A 26,210-nucleotide genomic window follows, 5' to 3' on the forward strand; every position below is an offset into this window, starting at 1 on the left:
TACATTAAAATTCAGAATCCTGTTTTCATTCTGAATTGTTTCATAATCACTGTCCTGCATCAGGGTTGGACTGCTTTTTTATGGTGTTGTATAAGATTTTCCTTTGACTTACTCTTTTTAGCTACTTTGGCATAAATGTAGTAATTCAGGGGAGAATTAGACTATTAAATATTTAAGAAAATGTCCTCACTTCAGCCTGAAATTTAGTATATTGATTTGTGTGCCAGATTAAAATTTGTGGGGAAATGTTGAGAATAATCAGTAAACCATTTTAAAATTTATTTTCTTGAAATATTGCCTGTTTTCCATGGCTTTGAAGCAGTTCTAACTTTGTTCATAATTCAAAAATGGCCGTGTGCTAAAATTTAATTTCAAAGATATATGTGTCCTTGCAGAAAACTTGTTCTCAGGTCTAGGTTTATTCTTGAAATGCCCATATCTTTTAGTCACTTACAGTATGGGTTGTGTTTCTGAGGTGGGGTTTTTTTTATTTGGAACATGATCAGCACTGTACTGATATGGACTGGACTGCACCTGGCAGCTTGGGGATGGTGTCACTCCTGTGGCACCAGGAGTGGGTGTTGTAGTCTGATGATGTTTTGATGGAGCTTTTTAATTTCATTATGGAAGAAGAAGGGTCAGATTAAGAACAAATGGGCGGGTTGATAAAATCTGGGAATGAAGCTCGGCCCTGGGAACTTGGTCTTCCCTAGCAAAAGACTGCCAGGACCCCACAGGAGCTGTGGGTTTGCCATTTTAGGAAATAGTTGCCTGTTAGCATGAAGCATCAGCTCTGCTTTTGTAATTAATATGTCTAGACTTCAGGTTCTGAATGTTTTGTGCTAAGTGCCACAGGTAGCTGCCAAGGTGAAGGAGATCAGCCTCCTGGGTAAAACATTAACTGCAAACAAACAAGCTACTCCTGCTAAATTTATATCGCAGTATTTATGTGCGTGGGTAGGGAGAAGGAAGGTGAGTGTGTATGTGGGTGTTGCAAGGCCCTCACAATTCAGAGAATAATGAGCTAAGTCTTTGGACTGGAAAATTATATTGGAGGGTCTGGAATGGCAAAGGTAAGATTGCAGGTTGCTGCCAATGATAACAAGTTCAGAAACTGCAACCACATCTCTGTATACACATGGTAACGCCTTCCTCTGTCATGCTGGTAGGGCTGGCTAGGTCACAGCCCCTTTCCTTTTCCAGAAAATAAACTGATGCCAAGAAAGCAATCTTACCCTCAATTTACCTACCTGTGTCTTTAACAGCCTCAAAAGATGCCAGCTGTTAGGAGGATGGTGATCTTGTAACAGAATAACAGTACCCTTCCAGAATCTCCCCTTCGTGATGCTGCAATTTTGTGGTTTCTGAAAAGGTCAAGCAGCATCGTTAATGCACACCATCCGCCTGCGAAGGCATGTAATTCCTCTGTGAGGGTGCAGTGCTTCGTTTGTGGAAAAGGACATCTTCCTCTGAATGCAAATTTGGGTGTTCCTGAACCGAAGGACAGGAGGATATGTTGGTGCACTGTCACCACCTCGTTCATCATGGAGATGAGACCTTTTTATTTGAGTTGCTCCAAAAAGTGATACCTGAGGGAGGCAAATTGAGTCAGGAATAGTGTGCTTTAGGAAAAAAAAAAAAAAAGGGAGAGAAAAGGAGATTTTTCAACGCTTAAAACTCTAGGCTTTTTATATGATTTCTTTCAGCCTAGCTTGAGACAACATAACTCTTTGGGCTTTGTAGGAGATTAAATCCAGCCCCAGGTTTTTCAGGTAAAATTATTGCTCTGCTCCTAGGCTGTCCCCTGAGCCATCTCTGTCTATTTCTAATTAAGGACTAAAGGAAGTGGTTCCTTCCAATGGCAGGAGTAGCATGAAGAAAGCTGCAGGTGCTTCTGTGGGGAGGCTGCTGCCACTACCGCCCTCCCATCAGGAACCAGCACCCTGGGCTATCCTCTGCAGGCTGGTCTCACAGGGAGCCACACTCACCTTGTGCATGGCCAAAGACTGGGGACCGCCCAGGTAATCTGCCAAAAGGTATCACAACAGGTCAAAATTCATTAAATATACCTACTCTTGAGATGTTAAGCTATCCATTGGAAATCTGATCTGGCAAATATCTGGGAGTGAAATTATTCCAAGTATCCTGGAAGAAGCAGAGAAGGTAGGGGTGCTGTGACTGGGGTGGTGGTGTTGTGCTGAAAGTGCTTTGAGCCTGAGACACTGGCACTTAGGCACAATTCATTGGTATATCCAGTATGTGTCTTGGCAGACCTTAGGGCTGAGATAAATCAAAAAAGCAATGTGCCAAATTTGAGGTAACTTAATTTATATAATACAACCTTTATTCATATATAACTTTTGCAAGTGTTTGACTTGTTGCTCATGTTCTGGTTCATGTCCTTTAAGCATGAATTTGAAACAGATGCAGCATTTTAAAAATAACAGTGTACCATTTAAAAACTATTTAAATTCAACCTTTTGGAATTTGACCTGTATGAAACAAATACAAATGACACTGACTTTTGAGAGATGAGTGTTTGCATGGTCTTTGATTCCAAGTCTTACAAAACTGAGCATGCATACTACACGTATATATGCATATATGACTCACATATGTACACATGCTGCGATGAGGAAAAAGTCATGAGGTTTTCATGAGCTTGTTCTTCGTGGCTTAGCTCTTGAAAGGAGACATACCATAAACAATTAAAAGGTACGTGTACCTCTGGGATTGTTTTAAATTGCAAATTTAAAAAAAATAAAGGAGAAATCTATTAAAAAGAATCATTTTCCATTAAATGAAGTGTTTGCAATAAAGACAATTATAGCAGTTGGCAGTATTCTCCTTGAACCAAAACAAATAAATACATTTGGTGACATACGTTCAAGGAAATGTGATTGCTGCAATGTTCATGCAAATAAGGAGCAGCCTCACAAATGCTAGACATTTTGCCATCTGGTATTACCAAAGGAACACAACTCTTGACTTGTAGCTCTTCCTAACTTACTGCTTATAGATGGCCTATTAGGCATTGTCACATGGTTCTGACATTTGCATAATCATTCTGAATTACTGCAGGTTGTGTATTGCATTGCCAGCAGTGAACTCATTTGAGAAGGGGGTTCAGAGACCTGATGACTTGTATGTCTTCATCAAATATATCTCCATCCAATAAAGGGATAAAAATGTTCTTCCACTTTAGGAGTATCACATCAGTGAATTTTTAAGTTTGTATGAGGCCTAGTGAAGAATGTTGCACTTGTTTACTTCCTAGAAATTGGGTAGAGACCAGTAGTATTATAATTAATCTCAGGGAAGCTGACCATCTCTGTTTGGCTGCAGGCTAGAGTACAAATGCAGAGCATCTCAAAGAGTCAAGAGATTCTGGATGGGGCCAGGTAGCTGAGGATGAAGTTATAACCTGATCCCTTAAAACTCCAGAAAAACCCAACCTAACAACAGCTCTTCAGCATGGCAGAAAGTCTGCTTTAGACACAGGTTGTTAATTGACTCAGCTGATGGGAGTAGGCTCGATGGCACGATGTAGTAACTGAAGACCTCTGCTCCCACAGCGGTCAACAACTGCTCTGCCTCTGGTTTCAGCAGCATGTGCAGCATGTCCAGCAGGTGATCTCACTCCCAGGAACCCATGGAGAGGCCTTCACCATTCCCTTCTTTTTGGAGGAAGGCATTTTCCATGCCCAAAACTCCACCCCTACGATTGCCTCCTCATTATGCTGCTTTTCAAGGAGAGGATGTTGGTGTGAATATCATGCAATGCTCATGAAAAATATGGGATAAAAACCCAAAAACCCTCAACCACCTGTAAGTGGTTGTAAACAAGATGGTGTTTGGACACTGTCTCCAACCTGCTGCACTGAAACCCTGTGTTTCACAATGAACCCCTGTGTTCGAGAGCCATGCTTTGCCCCTGGCATCTGCCCTCAGGCCCATCAGAAGGGTACTCTGCAGTCCAGCATCAACAAGCAAGCAAAAGATTTTGTGTTCATTTAGTGACTGTTGAGGCATTGTTTTTAAATACGAATAGCATCTAACATATCCTGTGTATTTTCAGCTCTCTCAAGTCTCGAATTAGAATCAGATAGCTGTTGGCCTTTTGACTGCCTTGCCTGAGGCATACTAGGTAGCATCACGTGGGTAGCCAATGCAACATATGTTTTGCTAACTGGGAAGCTGGTTAGCAAGACAACGTTTATCTTATTAACACATGGTGCACTTACATGACATTAATATATATTCCTACTTTACAGATTTACAGTGCCAGAAGAAAAACATTAGCTGAGCTAAGCAAAATAGGAATCAGCATACTTGTTACATTGTCGTGAAATAACACATTAACTTTGTTAGACATATTGGCTTCCTTTGTGAGGAGAATAAAACATAATCAGCTGAAATGTGCAAGCCTGAAAGGTTGGTCTGTGGAAATTCAAAATAAGGATTCTCTGGTTTATGTTATCATGTATTAAACTGGAATCATGAAAATAAAAAAGTTAATTTTTATTCTGAATGTCTATATCGGAGCTAAAGTTGTTAATTTCTAAAAATTAATACTGTTGCGTAATGCAGTGATTTATTATTCTCTCTCTGGCTACACTCTACTAGCCATACATACACTGTTGTGTCACTATTCATTTATTCATGTTCTGTGGTTGTGGTAGTGTCAAATCCATCAGAAAGAGGAATTGTTTCAGTAGTAGTTTCACAACTTAGCTGATAAGCAGAGATCAGAAGAAGCAACCTAACTGTGGAAACCACGACAGCATATAGTTTTAACAGCTCTTTAGGGAGCTAGTTAATGAAAGAATCGCTACAGAAACACATCCATGTGAAAAAAAGGAGCATTTTCATACAACACTCAGAGGATATGTCATAAGTGGGAATGTGTTCATAATTTCTATTTACTCACTGCTGTAATTACTATCTGCCTTAAGAGAACTTTTAGTCTTTGTCAAAGTTGCTTAGATATTTCCTTTGTCACATTGCAAGCAGAGAAGTTCTGTACAGACTAGATCCTGCCATGTGATTTCTCTTTTATTTTTCTGTAGGAATTTAATTATCTATTCTCTGTGTGCAGAAAGCACCAAGCACCAGCATTCCCAGAGACCTCAACCTCCCCAGCCTACTTGAACTGGCATTCGTCTGATTCATGTTTGTGCTTATTTTTGCCATCTGTCTGCAAAACAGAGTTCTTAACTTTTAAATGCATGCTGGTTTATATGTTGCCCTCTAATTTTTAACTCTAAAAAAACTATTTATCTTTTTTTTTTTTTTCTCTAACTCCAGTGTCTATGAGCCAGATAGAAACGTGCTGCGAAGGAAAGAATGGGAAAGGAGAAATCAGGAGGCCCAGCAGGACAATGGCGCGTTTAACACGAGCTATTCCCTCTTCAGTGAACCGTACAAGGTAGATGCTTCCCAGCTGGGCGAATCTTTGTTTATTTATTTATTCCACACTACAAAAATGTAGCCTGCAGAAGGCACTGTCCAGGTTTCAGCACCCGCCCACAAGTGCTAGCTTCCCAAAATTCACAGAGAACATGCATGAGTCACAGAGAGTCAAATTTTATATATATTTATATATATATATGTGTAAAAAGCTTCTTCTAGTGTTCAGCAGCACAGAAGAGTGAAATAAACTAGAAATATCCCAGCAATATTTGAGATGGAATTAAAACTAGGAGGTGAAGGTGAAGGTGTCCTGTTTTTTGCAATACTTAGAAGAAAACAACTGTGTAAGAATAGTGTGTGAAGATCAAGCAATACACTAAACATTGTGCCCTGGCCAAGGTTAATGTAGTGAAATAACTTTTTTTCTTCCTTATAAGCATTACCAAAATAATAAGAAATGGTGTCTGCTAAACATGTTTTTCCCTCACTGAAGGCAGAAGTAGCTTAGGAGTCCCAACTCCCTGTGTTCCTCATGGTAACAGCAGTTTGATGAGGCACAACTGTCTTTCATCACTCCCTGTTAGAAGGTCAAGCAGGGCCTTGTACACTCTGCAGAATCTTGAAAATGGAACCCTTGTGAACAGGATTAGAGCAGTATCCCACAGGGGCTGCTCCTCTCCTTCAGTTTAACCAATGACTGCCTGTATGCATCAAAACATCATTATCTATTTTCTGCTACGCCTTTCCAGAAGTGTCCAAGTTACTGTTACGGCTACCACATTGTGAAGCCTTTCCTTTCATGCAGCATCACTTGCCCTTGTTGCTTAGGGTGCTTTAGTGCCTCTTTCCAGGAGATCTATTTGGGACCTGGCACCTGGCTTCTGCTTTGACTTCCATGCTTGCATTTTAATTCTTGTGCTCCAGGGTCAGCTTTTAGCTTGCTCTTCCTCCAGATTGTTGCTTGTATTTAGTCCCTAATAAAAAAGAAAGATCTACCACTTTCAAACCATGTCCCTTGATGGAACACAGCTCTGCCTGCCTTGAAGCTGACCTCCAGCTGCCCGGATTTCGGATTCATTACAAAGGCATTCAGAAACCATGTCAAATGTCTTGAACTCCTCAATGACCAACTTGAACATGTCTATCGTGAGATTAGTCAAGAGCTAATCCATGGAAGAAAGCCTGGAAAGCATAAGACAGCTTTGTCTTGGTGTTTTTTGAGGGCTGTGCTGCAGTGAAGACTTAATGATTTTCCATTTGGTCCAGTCAAATAGACTGCACACAAAAAGAACCTGGCCTTTTGCTGGGCCCCTGGTACTATTTTGTCTGTGGTGCCTCAAGTTGGTAATACTGAAGCTCAAATCACTTACAAAAGTGGTATCGTTGGCATATTTTGTTCACTTTGATTTTTACTTCTGTGCCAGTGTACTGACTGTCATGACACAGACGTGATGTGCCATGGACACACCAGTAGTTTCTGAGTTAGGATGTCAGAAGGCACCTCTGTGCAACCACAGTATAATTCCATCAGCTTTAATAGGAATGGATGAAAAATCATTGCCATCTCTAGAAGCAGAGAGGATACTGAGTGGATAATCCTATGAGGCAATCAGAGCAATGGCTCCATTCCTTCTTCTTATCTTTAAACACTGTGTCCCTATTTTGAACAAACGTGTAAAGAAGGTGCTCCAGAAATACATTCTACAGCTAACATCGTCAAGAAAACATGGGAAAAGGCAAAGCCCACGACAGTAGTATAACCCACAGCTATGTTGGTGTGACAGAGTTGCTTGGGGTGATCAGTCATTCTGATAGTATTGGTCATCAAAACTTTTTCAGTGGCATACTCTCAATGCCATGTAGACACTGGCAGTGGACCGCTGGGCTCTCTGAACTCATCCAAGTATTTGTGGACCTTCAGTGGGGTGGGGAAAGAGCTGTGGCTTGGGCATTTTCATCTTACGGTGGAGAGAGCCTAACTGTAAAAGAGGAAACCTTTCTGCAAAAGCAAAACTGGGACCCACTCGTACTCCCTTTAAAGCTCGTGTTCACCTTTTAGGTGTTTCCAGAGGGTAATGAAGTTATAGCAGACATTGACTGCAAGCTCTGATTAAATTCGGTATTCCTCTTCACAGCTTGAGAAACAGGAGCTAGAGCCAAAGGATATGCCACTCAGAAGACCATATCTGAAAATCAAAGGCAGACTGGATATCTCTTAAATCTTATGTCCTCTCTCACCTTGACATGTATCACTACTGCTGTAACATTGAATTTTCTCAAAAATTCTGACTCTTCAGATTGACCCTTATCCTGTTCTAAGTATCCATAGCAACCCTCTATGAAGGATTACAGGAAATCCAGTATCTTTTACATAAAATCTCTTTTACAGGGGGGTGAAAAAGTAGGAAATTAGTTCTGGATATTTTCTGGACAGAATACCTTGCTTCGTTAACTATGTAGGTACTTTTAGTGAAGAAAAAAATTCTGATGGCATTCCATGCAGCCATCCAGTTTATTTTTAGAAGTGTTATATGTTGCCATTTTCAAATGCTTGGATTTGTCTTGCATTGCAGAAGAATATCAGAGCACTGTAAGTTAGACATATTTGCACAAAATGCTTTTCCTACTTATTCATTTTCTGACCATGTTTTCCCTGTGGGAATGCTTAAATAAGGCCAGCAATATTTCAGATAAAATAATAGGACAAACTAAAGCTCGTAACAAGTTACCTCAGATCCCATCATGTTCCCAAGAGGATGTAGGTGAGCCCTCCTGTATGAGATGAGCTCAACACAATATCTCACCTGAAGTTGTCCCCAGTGTTTTCTGAAGGAATAAACAAAACAGACCAGCTGTCAGCATATGCCATGATACCAGTCTGCTGCTGTTATTCTTATCTGGGATGTCTCAATATGAGATGTCTATGCGTGACCTTCACATCACATCCATGTAGAAGACAAGCTAATGACTTCTCTGAGCTACTGGTAGTCTACAGATAACCTGCAATGAAGCTTTTATTTCCTTTCCATCCACACAGCAGCCATCAGGAAAAATAGACCTTTTAGGGAAGTTGGACTTTTAGGGGCAAAACCTGCACACAGATTTGTTTGTGTTCATGGAGTTAGAGGCAGACAGGTAGAGAGCTGTCCTCACAAGATGTTTATGCTGTGGGAGACTTGTGGGTGCCAGGGGCCCCATTCCATTTGGTGGTCATCATTGCCATGCTCCTGGCAGAGAAAGAAACCTCATACACACTCTGGCTGAATCATAATGAGTACAGGCCCAAGGGCAGATTTCCCTCCGTAGAGGGAAGCTGAAAAAACACTTCTCTACAAGGTATCTACACAAGGTGGAGGATCCAGTGGAAGCATAAAGAGATGCACTGGGTAAAAGGAAAATTTTCTATGTGTTCTGGAACACAGTTCTGCTGGTCAAGGAGATGCCCAAGTGTAGAAGTTATTTCATTGACTTCAGGAGACACGTGAGTGTATCTCCAGCCTTCTTTCTCTTCAGATATATGTGGTGCTTCCTGCATCATTAGCCTCATTAATAGTTTCCTCTTCTTTAGGACATTGATGTGATTCCTGTGAAGTGAAGGAACACCCTTTTTTAAAGCAGGTTGCAATCTGTGAGTCGATGCTTCAAATTTTTTTCTATAGCAGGTTATTGTCTTTGTGACAGTAACAGCCTCATGTTCAGAGGGAAGATCAGGCTGTTGTGGTTGAGCCTTGAGCCATCTCACTCCAAGATTCCAATGCAATGTTTTGAATGCAAGACTTCTGAGTTCTTCCCTTCCTCCTCCCCTTCAGTATATATTACTGATATATATTCAGCTCTGTTAGCAGAGTAACAAAAACATATCAGAAGGCTAGGTGTAATGTATTTTACATGTTGCAAGGTAGTGCCCTTGAAATTTGCAGGGAAAAACTTTAAGCAAAACAGGACTGCTTCTACTGTTAGATATAAGAATACCTCCACTGTAGTCCTCTAAAAGTTTGCATGTGGCAATCACAGCACTCATTTACTGTGCATTTTTGCCTGGGTTCAGGTTTTGTACTAGGAAACCCTAAAAAAAACCAATTCCAGACTGGGGAGTTTCCCTTAAATACCTTCCCTTACATACCCCAGTTTTCCAGAGTAACTGATGTGGTTGCTACATCTTTTGTGGTTTTTTAGTGTAAATTTAAGAGGATCTTCTCCACTTCCTATACTTCCTTCTTTCTCCTTCTTTCTGTTTTCCTCTAAAACAGAGAGTCTTGAGATGAAAGCTTGGCCTTCTGAAACCAACAGGAGTTTTCCCATTCAGACTTCATGTCTGGAAGATAGAAAGGAGAACTCCACTGCCTCCTTACTGTCTTCGTCTGAAAACGTAAAGCAAAGGACATCACATGCCTGAATCTTGGCAGGGTTCAAAAAATCTCTGCTGTAAAAATGCTAATGATACAACCTTTTGCTTACAGTGTCTTTTTAAAGCAAGAATTTTCAATCTTTTCCAGTCTTTTTTATTTGCTTGTTTTATTTCTTTGTGAAGCTTCTGCCTTTTCAGTCAGGAAGTAAATGGGTCATTTTTAAGACAATAATTAATCTTAAAGGGGAGGAAGGGTGGCTGTATTCCCCCTGCTATGCACAGCAAGCACTGAGAAATTTGAAGAATTTGGCAAGGGTTCTCTTCACCTTTTTTTTTTTACAAGAGGAGAGTGCCCTGGAATGAGCACCCTGTCAGAGCATTTTCAAAGAAGGGACATAATCTGTACTTTTCCCATTTCCCACAAGCTGTTTTCAAGTCACCTCAGAGCATTTGGCTGGCTTACACTGACAAATCCATTCAGTGCTTGCATGGGATGTTGTGTGGCTTCCTGGATGGTTATGAAAACTTATGCAGGCAGGGGAAGAAATTTGGAATGCAGTGCTTTCATTCATGATGGAAGGAGAGCTTGCATTGGGCTACAGGAAAAGTTTTATCATGGTCAGATTTAATCCAAACCATTCTGTGCAGTTGCAGTAATAAATTTTCCAGTTTCCAGGTAATATACTTTAACTACAGCATGGTATCAGTGATAGATTTCTTTTTTTATATACTCTAAGGCCCTTTATAGCTTTTCCAGTTCAGGGTAGATTTAAGATGTTGACAAGTGTCTTCAGAGACAATAAGGATTTTCGATTTCATCCCTCAACACTGCTGCATAAGGCAGTCTTACTTCAGTAAGGATTTCAGCAGAAGCATGAAGGGAGTTTTGTTTTTCTTATGTTGACTGTTGCAGAACACTCGATTTTTGTTTTGCAGACTAACAAGGGGGATGAGCTTTCCAATCGCATCCAGAATACCTTGGGCAACTATGATGAAATGAAAGACTTGTTAACTGACCGATCAAACCAGAGCCATCTCGTTGGGGTTCCAAAACCTGGGGTTCCTCAGACACCTCTCCCCAAGCCTGATGAACATCTTACCGCAGACTCGAGACCACCACCTCCTCCTCCCATTTCCAGCACTACTTCTTCCACACCAGCATCTCTAGCTGCCCAGCAGAGCAAAAGTACCACAATGGGCTGGCAGAAGGCCGGGCATAATGGCGCTTCAGAAGGCCAGCAGAGAGCAAACAAACACGGACACCGGTCGCTGGAGTCACACAAGGGTGACTTCAAACTGGCAAACCAAAAATCCAATTTGGAGAAACTAAAACGCTATGCATCAAGTCCCACCTCCTCCTCCTCCTCCTCTTCTTCTTCCTCCTCTTCCTCCTCCTCCTCCTCCTCCTCCTCCTCCTTCTCCTCCTCCTCCTCTTCCTCCTCCACCTCTTCTTCCTCCTCCTCCTCTAATACTGCCCAGCAAAGCTCGCTGAGGGCCACATTAGGAGACAACATCAATAGAGTGCAGCAGCCAGCAAAGCTCAGTTGTAGCTCAGAAGGAGGAACTCAAGTCCAAGAGAGGCCAGCAAAGCATGGTGGGGCGCACTGCGTCCAAAACTTCCCACCCTCTCTTGCTTCAAAGCCCAGTCTGGGTCAGCAGAAGCCAACAGCTTATGTAAGGCCAATGGACGGTCAAGACCAGGCTCCTGATGAGTCTCCAAAGCTGAAGTTACCAGCAGAGACGACCAAGTCGTATAGAGGAGTGCCTTCCAGCAAGCCTGATTCGGCCAGGACCAAGTCAAAGATCACCAAGTTCAGCATTCCTAAGCAAGAAGAAGTAAGTGTTTTTATACTTCTTATGACATACTCCCATAGCTGGATGGGTGGATGATGCCTTATTGCACCTGCCTCTTTACATGTTTTTAACATATTGGTTTGCATGTTGATTTTTTTGGTAACATTGACGTAGTATATTGCAAAGAGCAGCCTCACAGTAATTTAAAGATATCTCAACAGCAAAATGCTCACTGTCTTCAGGACCCAAACACTTCCCACAATGGCACATTTTCTAGTAGTATTTATTATTTCACTGACTCTTTCCTGAGTGCTCCTCCATAAAGTCTGGATTTTTTTTTTCCCTAGGCAGGTGTATTGCTTCCTACTGTTCATATTTCATTGATTTCTTTCTCTTTGGCAAAGATTAAATGAAGTGCATGCGACCAGAAGTAGTTCTGCCATCCTCAATGTCGAAGTAGTTTCACAATCTAAATAAATTACCTGTACAATATGAAAGCTGTGGAATAGAGAAGAATACAGCAATGATACTCTCATTTTAGTTCATAGTATCTGTTTGTGTTTCAAGCTAATTTCTGAGAAGACTGTGGTTTCCTTCTTAAAGAATTTCCATCTGTAGAAACCTGGTGTAATGGGTTGACCCAGTACACCTGGCCATGCTACAAGTATGAGAACGTGTCTGAAAAAGCTTTTAGACAACATTTATTTATCAGCAATAGATATAAAATATGTCTGATTGGACTTAGTGTATATTCATTTATTTCACATGTATATTTTCTCCTCTTATGCCAGGAGGACACTTTGCTTTACCACTTTGAGATTTTCTGGTTTTTGACTTTTTGGTCTTTTTTGATGGGAAGGAAGTGATTCGTTTTGGCAGAATAAAGGGTGATTTATTGTTCAAGGGTGTATTCAAAGGCCTGTATGCCGATATGAAGATGGTCACATCATCCTCTTGTGCAAATTGATAGAGCTCCCATGACTTTAACAATTTACAGTATTTATATCAGACTCTATTTGACTGAATCACTGTGTCTTTCTCAGAGAAGAGGCAATGGTTCTTTACTCTTTTTTCACAGCTGTGGTGCATCTTGAGATGTTTTAAGTCTTAAAATTTTGTTTCTGGCATTGTTAAAGGTGAGGAAAAAGCTAATTTTTGGTAGAGTTCTCTGGCCTCTTAATGCCTGCTTTTCAGAAATGGAGTTGACTCTTGTATTCCCCCTTGGATTTGGTTTGGGAAAGAAATCTCTCTGGAAGCAACTACTTCTGTGATTTTTCTCTGAGTGAAAGTTCCATCAGTTCCAAACAACATGCAGGTGATATGTTGTTCCTGAAAAGAGGTTGTTTTAGGCTTTTAAGCCAGATTTTATAAGCAAATTTAGCATTCACGAACTGCTGTAATTCTGCAGATAGATCAGGTAATGGCAGATACTAATATCCATTTAGCTATTATTACCTCTTTCAGACTTGTGCTTCTATCTGCAAGTGGGAAGTGTTGTTAGAATTAAAGATGCCTGTGGCAATTATCTGACTCTTTCAAATTTCCCCCCTTTGCATGTATGCAATACTCTAAGGACTAGTTTGGAAAGAGTTCTGATAGGCAATCATTTGTTTGTCTGAAATTCAGGATTTACCATTTGCATTCCCAATTTGCCTAACCCCCGAAAGAAAGATTAAATTTGTCGTATGTAATCCATGCTGCTGCATAAGTTTATACTGCAGTTTCTAGACTAGGAGACATAGCTGAGATCACTTCAAACTAACTCATTTAGATACTGATGGCAGTGTAGACTGTAGTAGGACAGAGTAGACTGCAGGTTACCTACTAAAATATTCACCAATTTCTCACAGATTTTATGTGATGCAGTATTAATGAAAAAGCATTTGATAACAAATATAGAATATAAACATTTAACTGAAGTTGAAGGACATGGACCAAAACCATTGTCTGGTGGTTTAAAAAGATTATTATGAAAAATGATGCCAAATTTCTAAGAAGAAAAATAGTAGGTACTATCAGTGTTGGGATTTGAAACTGGAGCTAATGAAAGACAATGTTTAGATCTGAAAGATCAATGAAAGACAATGGACCAGCTTTTTTTCATTTATCCTAATATTTTCTTTGTTCTAACTTTTTCCATCCCAAGTGGCACAAGTGGAAACTTGTAACCCACTGATATTGCCACAGGGAGAAATATTGGCCAAGACTGAAAGTATTTTATTCGGTGTTACCTAATACACCCGCCCTTTGATTTTCAGTCGTACTTCTTTTAATTTCAAAATGTTTTTCCATTCCTATTATCTGTATCATAAGTCTTCTGGTAGACTTGTGTAAGAATTCCCATCTTTTTTTAAAATTTCCGCTTTTGAACTCATAAATTTTCTCCTTTGCATCAAATGTTTGCCATCCTCTCTTAGGGCCGGAAGTTTTAAGCTACTTGCAGCACAAAAGGTGCCATGGTCCTGTGAATGTTTGCAGGCAAAATGAGGCCTCTGTTGTTCAGAGTGAGGCTAAAGGTGTTGGCCAGGAAAGACCCTAGTATCCCCAGTGACAGTGGGAAGAGTAGAAATTACATACAGGATGATTGTGAGGGAAAGCAGGCTGACAAGGAGGCTACAGCAGTACCTGGAAGCTACATGGAAACAGAAACGAGAGTGGCAGAAAGCTGCTTAAGAGCAACCAGGAAAGGAGAGGGGCAGAGGGCTTGGGTAGGGTACCTGAAGTGCTGGTGGTGAAATGAAGCTCTGTGTCTGCTAAAATAAAAGGTGCGTGGCTGAGGTGGGCTAGATAGGGCAGTCACTGTGCTCTAGGGGTTCGTGTAGACAGCAGTGTGAGGCCTCTCTGGCTCCTGGTCAGTTTGTTGTCCACCAGAACCCCCAGGTCCTTCTCTGAAGAGCTCATGTCCAGCCAGCTAGCATCCAGCGTGTATTGTTGCTAAGGTTATCCCTCCCCTTACTCAGGAGCTGGTATCCCCCCTTGCCAGAGTCTTAACAGTTTCTCTAATACGAGTTCTGGGGCCCCCAACATAAGAAGGATGGGGACCTGCTGTAGTGAATCCAGAGGAGGGACACCGAGCTGATCAGAGGGCTGGAGCACCTCTCCTGTGCAGACAGGCTGGGAGAGTTGGGGCTGTTCAGCCTGGAGAAGAGAAGACTCTCCAGTGAGACCTTATGGCACCTTCCAGGACCTAAAGGGAGCCGACAAGAAATCTGGGGAGGGACTTTTTACAAGGGCGTGTAGTGATAGGACAAGATGTAATGACTTGAAGCTGAAGAAGGGTAGGTCTAGATTAGATATTAGGAAGAAATTCTTTACTCTGAGGGTAGTGAAACACTAGAAAGGGATGTCCAGAGAAGCTGTGGATGCCCCATCTCTGGAAGCGTTCAAGGCCAGGTTGGATGGGGCTTTGAGAAATGTGGTCTAGTGGAAGGCGTCCCTGCCCATGCTAGTGGGGTTGAAGTTAGATTATGTTTAATATCCCTTCCAATCCAAACTGTTCTGTGATACCTATGCACTTCCATTTGTGTATACCAGTTTGAAAGAACCATCAGTGAAAAAATAAACACATAATGAAGTAAAGGACTGGAGAATAAGATGCAGTGTCACACAAAGTATGTGTGTCAGTGTCATCAGCAGGATACAAAACCCTCTTGTGTACATTCCATGAGGTTTTCAGAGAAACAGGGCACAGAGTTGGCTGCAGTACAATTATTATTCACTGGAAATAAGATCTCTTGAATACAATTATAGACCATTACTTTTCAATACACGAAAAAGGTTGATTTTTAATGCAGTTCAATACCTCATTTTATATTTTTAATCAGTTTTGGAAAGCCTTCAATACCTTGACACAGACTGAAGCTTATAAATTTTTTTAATTGTTTTGATGAGAATAATTTGGATAGACCTGTGTGTAGAAAGGTAGCATTTACTCATTTGGGAATTTAATCTTTAGTAGCCAGGTTCATCAGTGTTAATTAGAATCCATACCCAACCTCCTGGTCGTTCCAAAATTATCATAGTGCTCTGTAGAAATGATAGCTCGTCATCTCAAGTACTGCTATTTCACATTTTGAACTACTTAGAAATTATATTACTGTAGGTAAAAACCCACTGTATTGGATAAAAGGGAAGAAAAATTTGATGCCAGGGTATAGAGGAAAAGAGGCAGGGAAATCAAGTGCCTCTCTTTTCTAAAATGTTCTTGAGTGAAACAATAAGAAAAACCTAGGATGGCAAATCATGTCCTTTATATCCAAGTTCTGTTTTTGAATTTCATCTCATAGGCTGCATGCTGCTTTTTTATTACATTGAAGAAGCCTTATCTATTGTCCTTTGCTTACTTCTCTTAAGGGTTATGGAGCAAAGAAATAGAGGTTGTATTCAAGAATGACTATCAGTCTAATGGTAAAAGGGAAGATTTGGTTTTGTTAAATTTGGAAATGCATTTATGTGAAATGTAGGTGAGGTCATCATGAGGACATGTTCTTTCTTATTCACTGCACGGAGTACTTACACAACTTCTTCTGCAGCAGAAGTAATGCACCATAGATTAAAGGTTGAGTTTGGGGTTGGGTTTTTTTTATTGTTTTTTTTTATTTTTGCCCTGATCTTACTCAGGCGAATTCCTATTTGCCTGGATAAGATACTCTCTGCAGTCACTCTCCTTTGAGTGGCTATATATAGCTATCAGCATCTGGCACACACGCTAGCAAGTGTCCTTTAAATCTGCAATCTTTTTTTCGCCTATCAGCTCTATCCCCACATATTAATGGAATACAAAAACACCCCACAACTCTTTCCTCTCCCTGAAAAAACTGTTCATAGTTTGGCCTCAATGTTGATAATTTGATCAAAATCAGCCTCTTTTAAGAAGATGCATGTATAATAAGCAGTTCCATTCCAGTTTAACATTGAAGATGCACGTTCATGTGCTGATATGTCTCATTTGAGAACAGAAGGTCCAGTGTAAACTAAATAGGGAAGGTAGTCATTATGAGTGCATGCTTCCTCTGGAAATACCACATATCTGGATCTGTGGGACAGTAGACGGGAAACAGTATCTCATGAGGAGAGAAAAGCATTTAGAGGACATCTGAGTAAGTGCTTTTCCTCGGAGGCATAACGCCACATGCCCCTGGCTGCAGTGGAGCCTTTTGAACTGTTGCAGGACTAAGAGTAGAATTCCGATTTTTTTTCTCTGCTTCCCAGGGTGTTCAATTCTGGCCCAGAAAGGCAGAAATGAAAATAAAAGCACAGTCAAAGATGCTTTTTAGATAAAAAGGGAGGGAGGGATTGAATGCATTAGCAAAAGGGTCCAGACTTCTTCCGCCACCGTTTCAGGATGCGCCCGAAGACGCTGGAGACATAAGCGCAGAATTAAGTGTGTTGATACTCCTCTACCATTTATCGACTTCACTGAAGAATTGCACTGCTTGAGAAGCCAGTTAGCAATCACAGCACTTGAGTACTTGTAAGTACGAGCCAGTTGTAGATGTTTTCTTTCCCTGATGTTCATGCTGCATTTACAAGAGGACACAGATCAATTCATCCCTGCAATGACCTTCCCCACAAATAAAGAATGTTTTCCCATGTTAAACAGGAAGAACTTCACAACAAGAGCAGTGTGGTGCAAAGCTCCCTGCTAGTCATGGGTTATTCAGGACCTTCGAGTGTTTCTGTGGGAGGGCTGTGCATTACTGCCTGTATTTATGTAGCAGAGTTCAACAGAGTAGGACTGCAAAGAAAGAGTGTATTAAAAAAGTAGTATTGGAAATGCTCTTAACAAACACATTGGAGACCACAATGTGAAGGGATTTTTTTTTTTTTGTATAGTTTTCAAGTCATGATGCAAGCCTTTGCCTTTCTCACATTCTGCAGCCGCCAAGGCACACAACAACTGTGTGCGAGGGCAGCTTCAGTGAACACAGTGGGCCTAATCTCTCTGGCTATTCTTCCATGACAGCTCTTGTAGAAGGGAAATGCTATTTAGACACCTTTATTTTACTTTTAGAGCTTCCTACTTTTAGTGTTTCTCCCCTCAGTTAAACAAGTTTCTTTTCTCTTTTGAATTGTCTATATGTATATATTTTTTTTTGTGGGAAACCACTGGCTAAACTTATCTATAGGTTTTTGAAAAAAAAATTAATAGAATCATAGTCTCCAAAGTCTTCTGTATGGACTGATTACCATATGGTATGTGCTGTGTGTTTGTTGCTATGGTGAATCACTTGTTTCTCATTGTTTTTCATTGGTAGGATGACTATGATCAGAGAAAAATACAATGAAATTAGATGTAAACTTACGATTTTCAAGAATATTCCTTAATGTTTGCACCTGGTTTTTTTGCAAGTTTTCCCTGAGGTTGTTTTTTTCTAATTATTGAAAACATACTTTGTGCAGTTAATTTGGGTCTCTCCTAAGTCAGATCCTCCCTTTGATAAAACTGGTGTTTCCATCTTTTCTGAAGTTGGAAAAATAGCCACTTTTGGAGTAAGGAAAGCTCAGTGGATGTAAGAATATGATTAATTGTGAGAAACTTGAATTCGTCTTGCCTTTTTGTTTTTAACCGCCCAGAGTGAGTGGCTTGGTTTATGAATCAGCTCTGGAGCTGATACAAGAGTGCATGCATAAAAATGTCCACAACCCTGTTTAATTGCTTCTTTAGTTCCCTGTGGTAAGCACTAAAGTTATTGATGAAGGAAATAAGATTTCTGGAATTACAAACCCCAGATTTTAATTGCACATTTTGTCTGATTTTTTTCAATCCATTGTAGTGCTTATGATGATAACTGCATGTAATAAAAGTCCTCCTGACCAGAAACAAAGTAGTCTAATAGATGTCCTCTGTAAAATGTGCCTGAAAAGATACATGGTATTGCTATCACTTTTCCACCTTTGGCCCCATTAGCATGGATTTCTTCCTGGCCTGTAAGGTATTCAGCAGTTGGAGAAAGCAGACGTTTCTGGACGTGGTTGCAGGAGCTGTGTGCTGGAGCACGGTGCTCCCACCAGCACAAGAAACTGTCCTCCGTGTGAAGTTTTGGCTGAGCATCTTCTCTCCATCTGCTTCATGGCTTCATAAACAAAAGAGTGCTTAGAGAGGGTCGGGGTACAGAGAGAGAGCGAGGGTGGGCTTGCTGTGGAGTTCAGATTACTGGGGAAATACTTAGACACACTCTATTTCCCAGACCTCCCACTGCACGATGCTGGAGCGTTGTGTCAGTGTGCAGTCAGGTGAGGAGTCCAAGCCCCTGTTGCTTCTGCAGAGTACTTATATTAATACCAGCTCACATTCTCCTTTCCAATAATTACAGCAAGGTAGGCTATCTCTGTCTACTCTTAGTCTTCACAGCAATCTATAAGGGATCATGTAGGATGTAAAGGTGGTTTAGGATATTTTAAATTAAAACAAAAAAATCTATGGAAACTATTTAACTTCTTTGTTCTATAGTTCCCGAGTCTTTCATGAATCAGAATGACATGAAAGTGCTACCACTGAACATACTCACAGGGGTCAGGTATTACTGATGAGCAAGAGAACTAAAGGAAAATACAGTGAGCTTCACAGATCGCTGTTAATTCCAGCTAAATAAATAATGTATATGTGCCGCCTGATGTATAAGGTTAAAGAGGTCAGATCTCCAGTAAATGTAAATTCATCCAGCCAGGCCAGAAGCAGTTAAATTCTTTATTATTGGTCACATAGTCACATAACAATAAATGAAGACAAATATACATTTAAACATCTGCAGGTAACATACTTTATTCACACTGTGTGTTGTAAAGTTGTCATTTCTGTAGCACTTCTGAATTTGGAAGATCTATCCCTGTGGTATCACAAAATAGCTTCCTAGAAAAGTAATTAACAGGAGGCTTTTTTTTTTTAAGTTCAGAAAAGATATGTAACGTGAGCATCTGATTTCCTGTCACTCTTGGTTAACTTTGTATGAAAATGGATAGCTTCCAAATTAAAGCAGGCACCGGACTGTCTGGAGAAAAATGCATCTGTAAAGAAATGTGTACATTATATATTCATGTCATTCCAAATCTCTTAATTGTATTTTATATATAACAGTCGCATGTTCTGAAATATGGTACCTTTTTTACTTCATGGGTCAAAACCAGCATGCCAGAAAGGCTGAGGCTGCTCCTTACAAGCATTTTGTTTTCCAAATTCCCTCATACCCTCCCCACCAGCATGTTTCTCTGAGCAATGGAGGCACGACATGAAGTCTCTCTTCACCACGTTTTATTCAGAAGATAAATATACAAAAATAATTCAAGCCAGTGAGCCACAAGGTCAGGAATATTGAGAACCAGCATTTTCTCTCAGAACCAAGAATTGCTATTCATACTCCTCTGTGTTTACTGCAAATGGCTGTAAGGGAAGCTTATGTAGCTGGAAAGAGAAGAAAACCAGGAGCATTTCTTGTTAGCTCTTACCACTAACAGATGTTTAAGGAGAGATGGGGTGGAAGACTCTCTGCTTTGTAACTGCTTTGAAATAAGATGCTGAAGGTGATTTTTTTTTCTTACACATGCTAGAGATTATTAGTATTCAAATACCAGCAGCATAATCTATTGCTAATCAAATCTTGCATTTATTTAAGGGTGGTTGTACAACTGCAGTCAAACACAGAGGCAGGTACAACTTTATGTGGCTGCTGAAACTTCGAGACCTGAAGTAGAAAAGGGGAAGACAGCTGTGAGATTATTGATCACAAATACAATCAAAACAAGTGTTAATAAAAAGTGTATAAAATGACCATGATTTGGCAGTTCTGCAATATTTTCCAAGAGGCCTTTTCTGATTTTAATTACAATCTCAGGGACATCAGAGATAAGAAAGCATATTATCAGAGACATCTGATAAATAATAAAATATATTAGCTGGTTAATTTCTGATTTCATGGAAGTAGCAGTCCAGAGCAGAAGTATGCTGTTTAGAAAAAAGGCATGGGATGAAGGACCAAGTGCAATGTGAGAAGGCAAGTTGGGAAAATGCCATTAGCAGATAATGAATTGTCTTCCTTACACCAAATCATTAATGTTTAGCATGCAGGAAGAGTTAAAAATACATAGATGGAGAAGACATAAGAATGAACTGGGCTCCATAACAGTGACAGAGTCTGAGAAAAGAATTATGTGGAAGCCTGAAGAGAAAGGAATGAAATTATGCTTTGGGAAACTCACCGAAAAGGAGTTAGTCACGGTCTAAATTTTTGTCCTCATGGGAGGATCAAGTGCAATGTGAGACAGTTTGAAAAATACCATAAGCAGCAATCATAATTTATGATAAAGTCTGCATGCAAGATCTTTCAGTTGGTTAGAGATGGCTGAGCAGGGCCCAAAATGTTACTGTTTTTCTGTAGTGTGTTTGTTCCCACCAGGACGCCTCAGGACAGCCTTCCTTCCCATGCAGTTTCTGCTCTTGGGTAGAAATGGACCTGTGTCCAGAGTACACCCCTGAAAAAGAATCAAACTGCATGGTGTGCTTATTTCTAAAGAAGCTTGTCCTCTCCCATGAGAAAAAAAATTTAGATGATGGTGGTGCATCACTGCCTTCACAGATGTGATATCACTGTCCCAGGAGGAAAACGCATTACCCCTTTTCCCCCCATAAGCAGTATTGCAAAGGGCACAAATCTGGGCTTGTGGATACACGTAGCTTCTGTGGGAGGTGGAAGAGGCAAAACCTCACGCTCACACAGGGTGCCTAAATGTCTGTGAACAACCTCTACACAGAGCTGACATCTTCTGAAACACAGCAGGTCTTTTTTTTTCCCACCACCTCTGCTCAGAGAGAATATAGCTTCTGATAATACCCAGTTGCATTCTTATCAATAAACAAAAAATGCTGTGTTTTTTAGTACTGTAATCTATTGCATTCGGGAGTGTCAAAGATCTTCAGAAGCATTAATGATGTGTCTGAAAAGAATATTTTAAATCTGGTTACAAAAGGGATTAGCTGAGGTGAAGGCAGATGGGATACCTTCTGTGATGGTGCTGCTGCCAGAACAGGCCTGCTTCCCTTGGCCCCATTTGCTGGTGGTCCCATTTGAGGGATCAGATGGAAAATTATGTGGGAGGATGGCAGAGAATGGGATGGCACACCTGGATCATGCACCTTATTCCATTCCCAGACCAAGGCTGGACAGAGTCATGGCTGGCCACAGGCCCAGAGTAAGCAGAGCCAGGATGAGTTGGTGTCAAAGCTGAGTGCAAAAGCGTGAAGACTGAACCCCCAGTTCTGTGTACTGATGTCTGTGCCACAGGTGACCCCATACAGAGTGACACATGAAACTGTTCCATAACTTTGCTCTGGAGATGGAAGTTAACACAGAAGCATAAGTAAGGGCTTCTTACGAAACTCCAAATTAATGCTTCTCACTGTATTTTTTCCTGTCATTTAGGTCACTTGAGGCAGAGACAGTTCCTGAGTGATTATGTCACTTATGGTTTACCACTTCCATCTGAGTTATTCACTGCACATCCTCCACTAGAAATTAATAGGAGTTCTGCCATTGCATTGAGTGGTAGCGAGACCAGGGTTTGACAGGGAGGAATATTTCTCTTCTACATTGTATGAACTTCTTTTGGTCAACAAGCTGTTGCTTGAGGGATATTGTCTTTTGTCTTCAATCTTCCTTTGTTTTGTTCCAGAAGTGCAGATGTAATACTTACAGTTGTTTTTTGACATCATTATTACTTTGAAGAAAGTCAGCAATAGTGATACGGGATAAAAATTGGGGCAGGAGCCAGGATTTGAATTCAGAAACACTATGCTGCATTAATCTGTTAATTTCAGGTCATATCTTTAGAGCATCAAAGGCGCTTCTTGACCAGTCTGAGGTGCTTGAGTAATTTTTTTCTCTCTCGTAATTAAAATTTCTAGCTCCCTGTTCAGAATCAGTTTCCTCACCAACTGTTCAGTGAATAAATCTACATGAGTGATTTCCTGACAGTTGTACATTAGGAATTATGGCATATCTCTGCTCATAACTTACAGAACTATCTCAATACAGAGAGGAGACCATAAAACATGCCAAATGGGGATTTCTCAGATATGCTAATTGCTGCTATATAAAGAGCACGGGATGAAGAGCTGCCACAGGGGAAGTTCAGCTAAAAAGTACCTACCACAAATCTTTGAAGGTCCACAGAGAAGCAAATCCTTCTGCTGTCACTTCTTGGCAGAGCTCTGCTGAGCAAAGCCTTTGCAGCTGAGTGGGCTTGGGCAGGGAGGGCTGGTGGCTGCCTGCAGTCCAGTGCAGTGGCCAGACAGGAGCTGGGACAGGGGTCTGCCTCTCCAGGAGCTGCTGGCAGCATCTGAGGGCCTGTGGGATTGGCACAGTACCAACACAGGAAGCAAACCCTACCTTCTTGGATTCTTAGATGTGGTGCCCAAGCAAGGTTCTTGTCTGTTCTAAAATACACTCAAATGCAGGCCTAATTCACTTCTCTTGAAATGGACTGGATTGCATTTCCCACTCCCATCTTCTTGTCCATGAGCTTGGCTCTCAAAATAAAGCTGCTGTTTTCTTTATAATGAATTTTTGTGTATTCGGAGCAAGGGCTAAAGTAACCAATGGACATCCACTACCTGTTCTGAGAAGCTTCTGTTTGCCATTCAGTGACAGGAAGATGCTGTCCACGTAAATCATCCTCCCATTTTTTTCAAAGTTTTTACAAAATTGACATCCATGCCAAACTTTGCAAATTAACTCCTTATCTGTAGAGTACCACAAAAGAATTTACAGCATAGAGGGGAAGATACAGTTCAGCAAATCTGCTGTAGCCAGGTGTGAGTTACACTCTTGTAGCTTTTCTAAATGATACGTTTTATGCATTGACTACAGATAGGTATTTTTGCACTCAGTGGAGTGGGGCTGGATCACTGAACTCATTTTAAGTAGGCCATTAAGCATCATTGTTTAATACTGATTTTTAGCCATTGCACTTGAACCCTTTACCTCAGGTTGACCTAGAAGACAAAAATCAAAATCGCTGCACCCCAGCAGCTAACTGCAGCTCTGCTATTTCTACTGATAACATCTCTACACCTTTTCTTTGTAAACAAGTTGTCTGTACTGTGAAATACATATCTTACTGAAGATTATAATTAATGTGGAAAGATGAAACCACATAGTTATTCAATAATCTTAATATAGAATACTTCTTTTAAAATAAGTCAGCTAGACAAATCAAACAGTATAGAAATGAAATGTGCCTTTGTAGGCCCTGTGGAAAATTCAGCTAATGAACTGAGGAGTATCAGTTTCTAGACAGGAAAGAAAGTCTGCTTAATTTAAAGAAATAAGTTCAACTATTTGCTTCCTTATCCTAAAATAATGGGTTTGGGCATGATCACACAATATGCAAAAAGTAACTTCAGTGCAGCCTTGTGTGTTTTGAAACACCAAGCAAAATACAATTAACTTTAAACCAGTAAATTGTAATGCTAAAAAAAAATCTGCCTTCCGGGTGTGACTATCTTTTTAATTTGATGATGTCACCCTGTGAGCCATTAAAGCACTATCAATGAGCAGGCTGTGCGTTTTCTAATGATTACTGTGGAGTTGAAAAAGACTCTATAATGTTCCTGCAGTTTGTTCATCATTTTTGTTTGATAGTTGTCCTGAAAATCAATGACAGCTACTGAGTACAGAAATTTGATTGAACCAAGTATAAATATAGGCAGCAATTTAGACTGTTCTTACTCAATAGGAAAATGTCTTTGGCTAATAAGTGGATTCCTATCTAAATTCATGAGTTCTTTTATGACATTTTGGGTTAAGCCTGAAATAGATTAATCTTTTTCTGATAAAGTTGCATAAGCTGTGATTTCTCTGGTGACCACATTTAATTGGATATTAAATAAAGTGCTTATCTTTCAACCAACAAGTTTTATAGGCTGGATTTCACAGATTAAATAACAAGTAATAGGCACACACAAAATTTTTCTGATTAAACCGTGATATACTCAGATTAAAAATTAGAATGTCTTGATTCAGGTAGGCTTTTGAGGTGCATGATTACAGCTGAGGGTTAAATGTGCAGAATAGAGGGAAACTGCAGGATGGTGCAAAGAGTTGTGAGGTCAGCTCTGTATATTCTTCTTTCCTGCTTATTCTTCAGCAAAGGTACAGCAGGGTGGTTTTCTGTTGGGTTTGACAAGAAGCTTGAATTCTTGATAATGTTTTTGAAAAGCCTGAGGTTGGGATTCATTATGCAAGGTGCTGTACAAGCACACAGCAAGAGGTATCCTGTGATAGAGCCTATCAGCCCTGGAAAGGCAGAGGAAAGGTTAACAGAAGCCTGGAAAGTAAATTAACCTATCTCACCTGAAGAAAGGAGATAGCGACAAGGCTGAGAGAAGTACCCAAATAGAAAAACATAGATGGTGTTTGGGAGGAGGAAGTCTTAATAGGGTGAGCAAAGACCACACTTGGGAGGAAGAGTGAGGTAAGGAGGAGGGGATGGAGAAGGTGCAGCTGAAAGCACAGCCTGGCTGTTACAGGAGGCATTTGTCTGGTACTCCACTTGCTGGAGAAGGCAGACTGACAAAAGGGCTCCAGAGGGGCAGAAGATAGTTAGGACTTGCTGCATTTCCTTTAATGATAATGAAGGACACTCTCTGGAGCTGAAAGGACATTTCTGTCCTGGAAAAGTTCAGGACGTTGAAGGAGTTCAGCTGGATGGCTCGGGCTCACGTGTGAGATCAGTGGAAAGGTATAGAGCAGCTGTGCAGAATAAGACAGGAGGGGAACCACCAGTGTGAGCCGGAGGCCTTACGTGGGGAGGAAATAAATGAAGACATTTGCATTGAGTAGGCTGCACTAAATCAAGTGATGTGGAGCTCATGCTAATTACAATTTTTTCCCCACTGGTATGACTTATTGTGAATGTGAAAACAAACTGATGCCTCCCTATGTAACCAAGTCTACTTTTAACTTTCCATGCATGGAGCTGGAAGCCCTCTGATAGTGTGTTGTTGGTTTTTTTCTCATATATGGATGAGAGAATTGCAGTAGCACTATGCAGCACTAAGCTCCGGAGCTTGGACAACCCATTCCTGACAGATTTATTTTGACTGTCACAAGATTAACGAGGAAGAGTTGCCTTGTGAGTTTGTTGGGCATTTTTTCCCTAGATAAAATTGACCCATTGCACACAGCATGTAATTGCTCCTGAGCTAATGTCAGACTTGCAAAAGGTAACTTCTTGCTGAAGGTAGCTTACTTCTTACAGCAAGTCAGCAAGGCTGGCAGTGCTACAGGTGGCATTGTTGCCCAGGCTCCGGTGACTCCAAGCCACTGGCATCATTTGGCTGAGATTCAAGGCAGAAGGTGTAAAACATCCCACCTTTGTTACTGAAAGATAAAAATGGGAAATAGTTCCACCAAGTAATGGGGACAAACATAATGGCCTTGTGCTGTATTTCAGTCTGGGGTCACTGGGCCCTGTCTTTTTGCATAGTTGAAATAGCTGGTGTCCAGATGATAAAGATGTTGACAATTATCTTCTCCTTCCTTCAGAGACCGCACAAAGCTAAATCTTTTTCTTTTACTTTCACATAATTTTCTTTTATTTTGGCTTGTCATGACTTTTGACATTGGCATGAGGACGTTTTCTGGAGGAATTTCCTTTGCCT

At 40.7% G+C, this 26,210-nt stretch overlaps 1 protein-coding gene across 2 annotated transcripts in view; it reads left to right on the plus strand.

The window, feature by feature from the left end:
* Positions 1-26,210, plus strand: part of AFF3 (AF4/FMR2 family member 3) — a 323,305-nt gene that overhangs the window by 44,616 nt on the left and 252,479 nt on the right. For both annotated transcript variants that reach the window (XM_042040545.1, XM_042040553.1), the window contains exons 2-3: positions 5,308-5,428; positions 10,697-11,596. In XM_042040545.1, coding sequence (XP_041896479.1) covers positions 5,308-5,428; positions 10,697-11,596 — 1,021 coding nt within the window. The remainder of the gene's footprint in view (positions 1-5,307; positions 5,429-10,696; positions 11,597-26,210) is intronic.

This window comes from Corvus kubaryi, unplaced genomic scaffold (assembly GCF_017639235.1).
Source record: "Corvus kubaryi isolate FWS band 111438036 unplaced genomic scaffold, C.kubaryi_AGA036_p1.0 133, whole genome shotgun sequence".
NCBI lineage: Eukaryota > Metazoa > Chordata > Aves > Passeriformes > Corvidae > Corvus > Corvus kubaryi.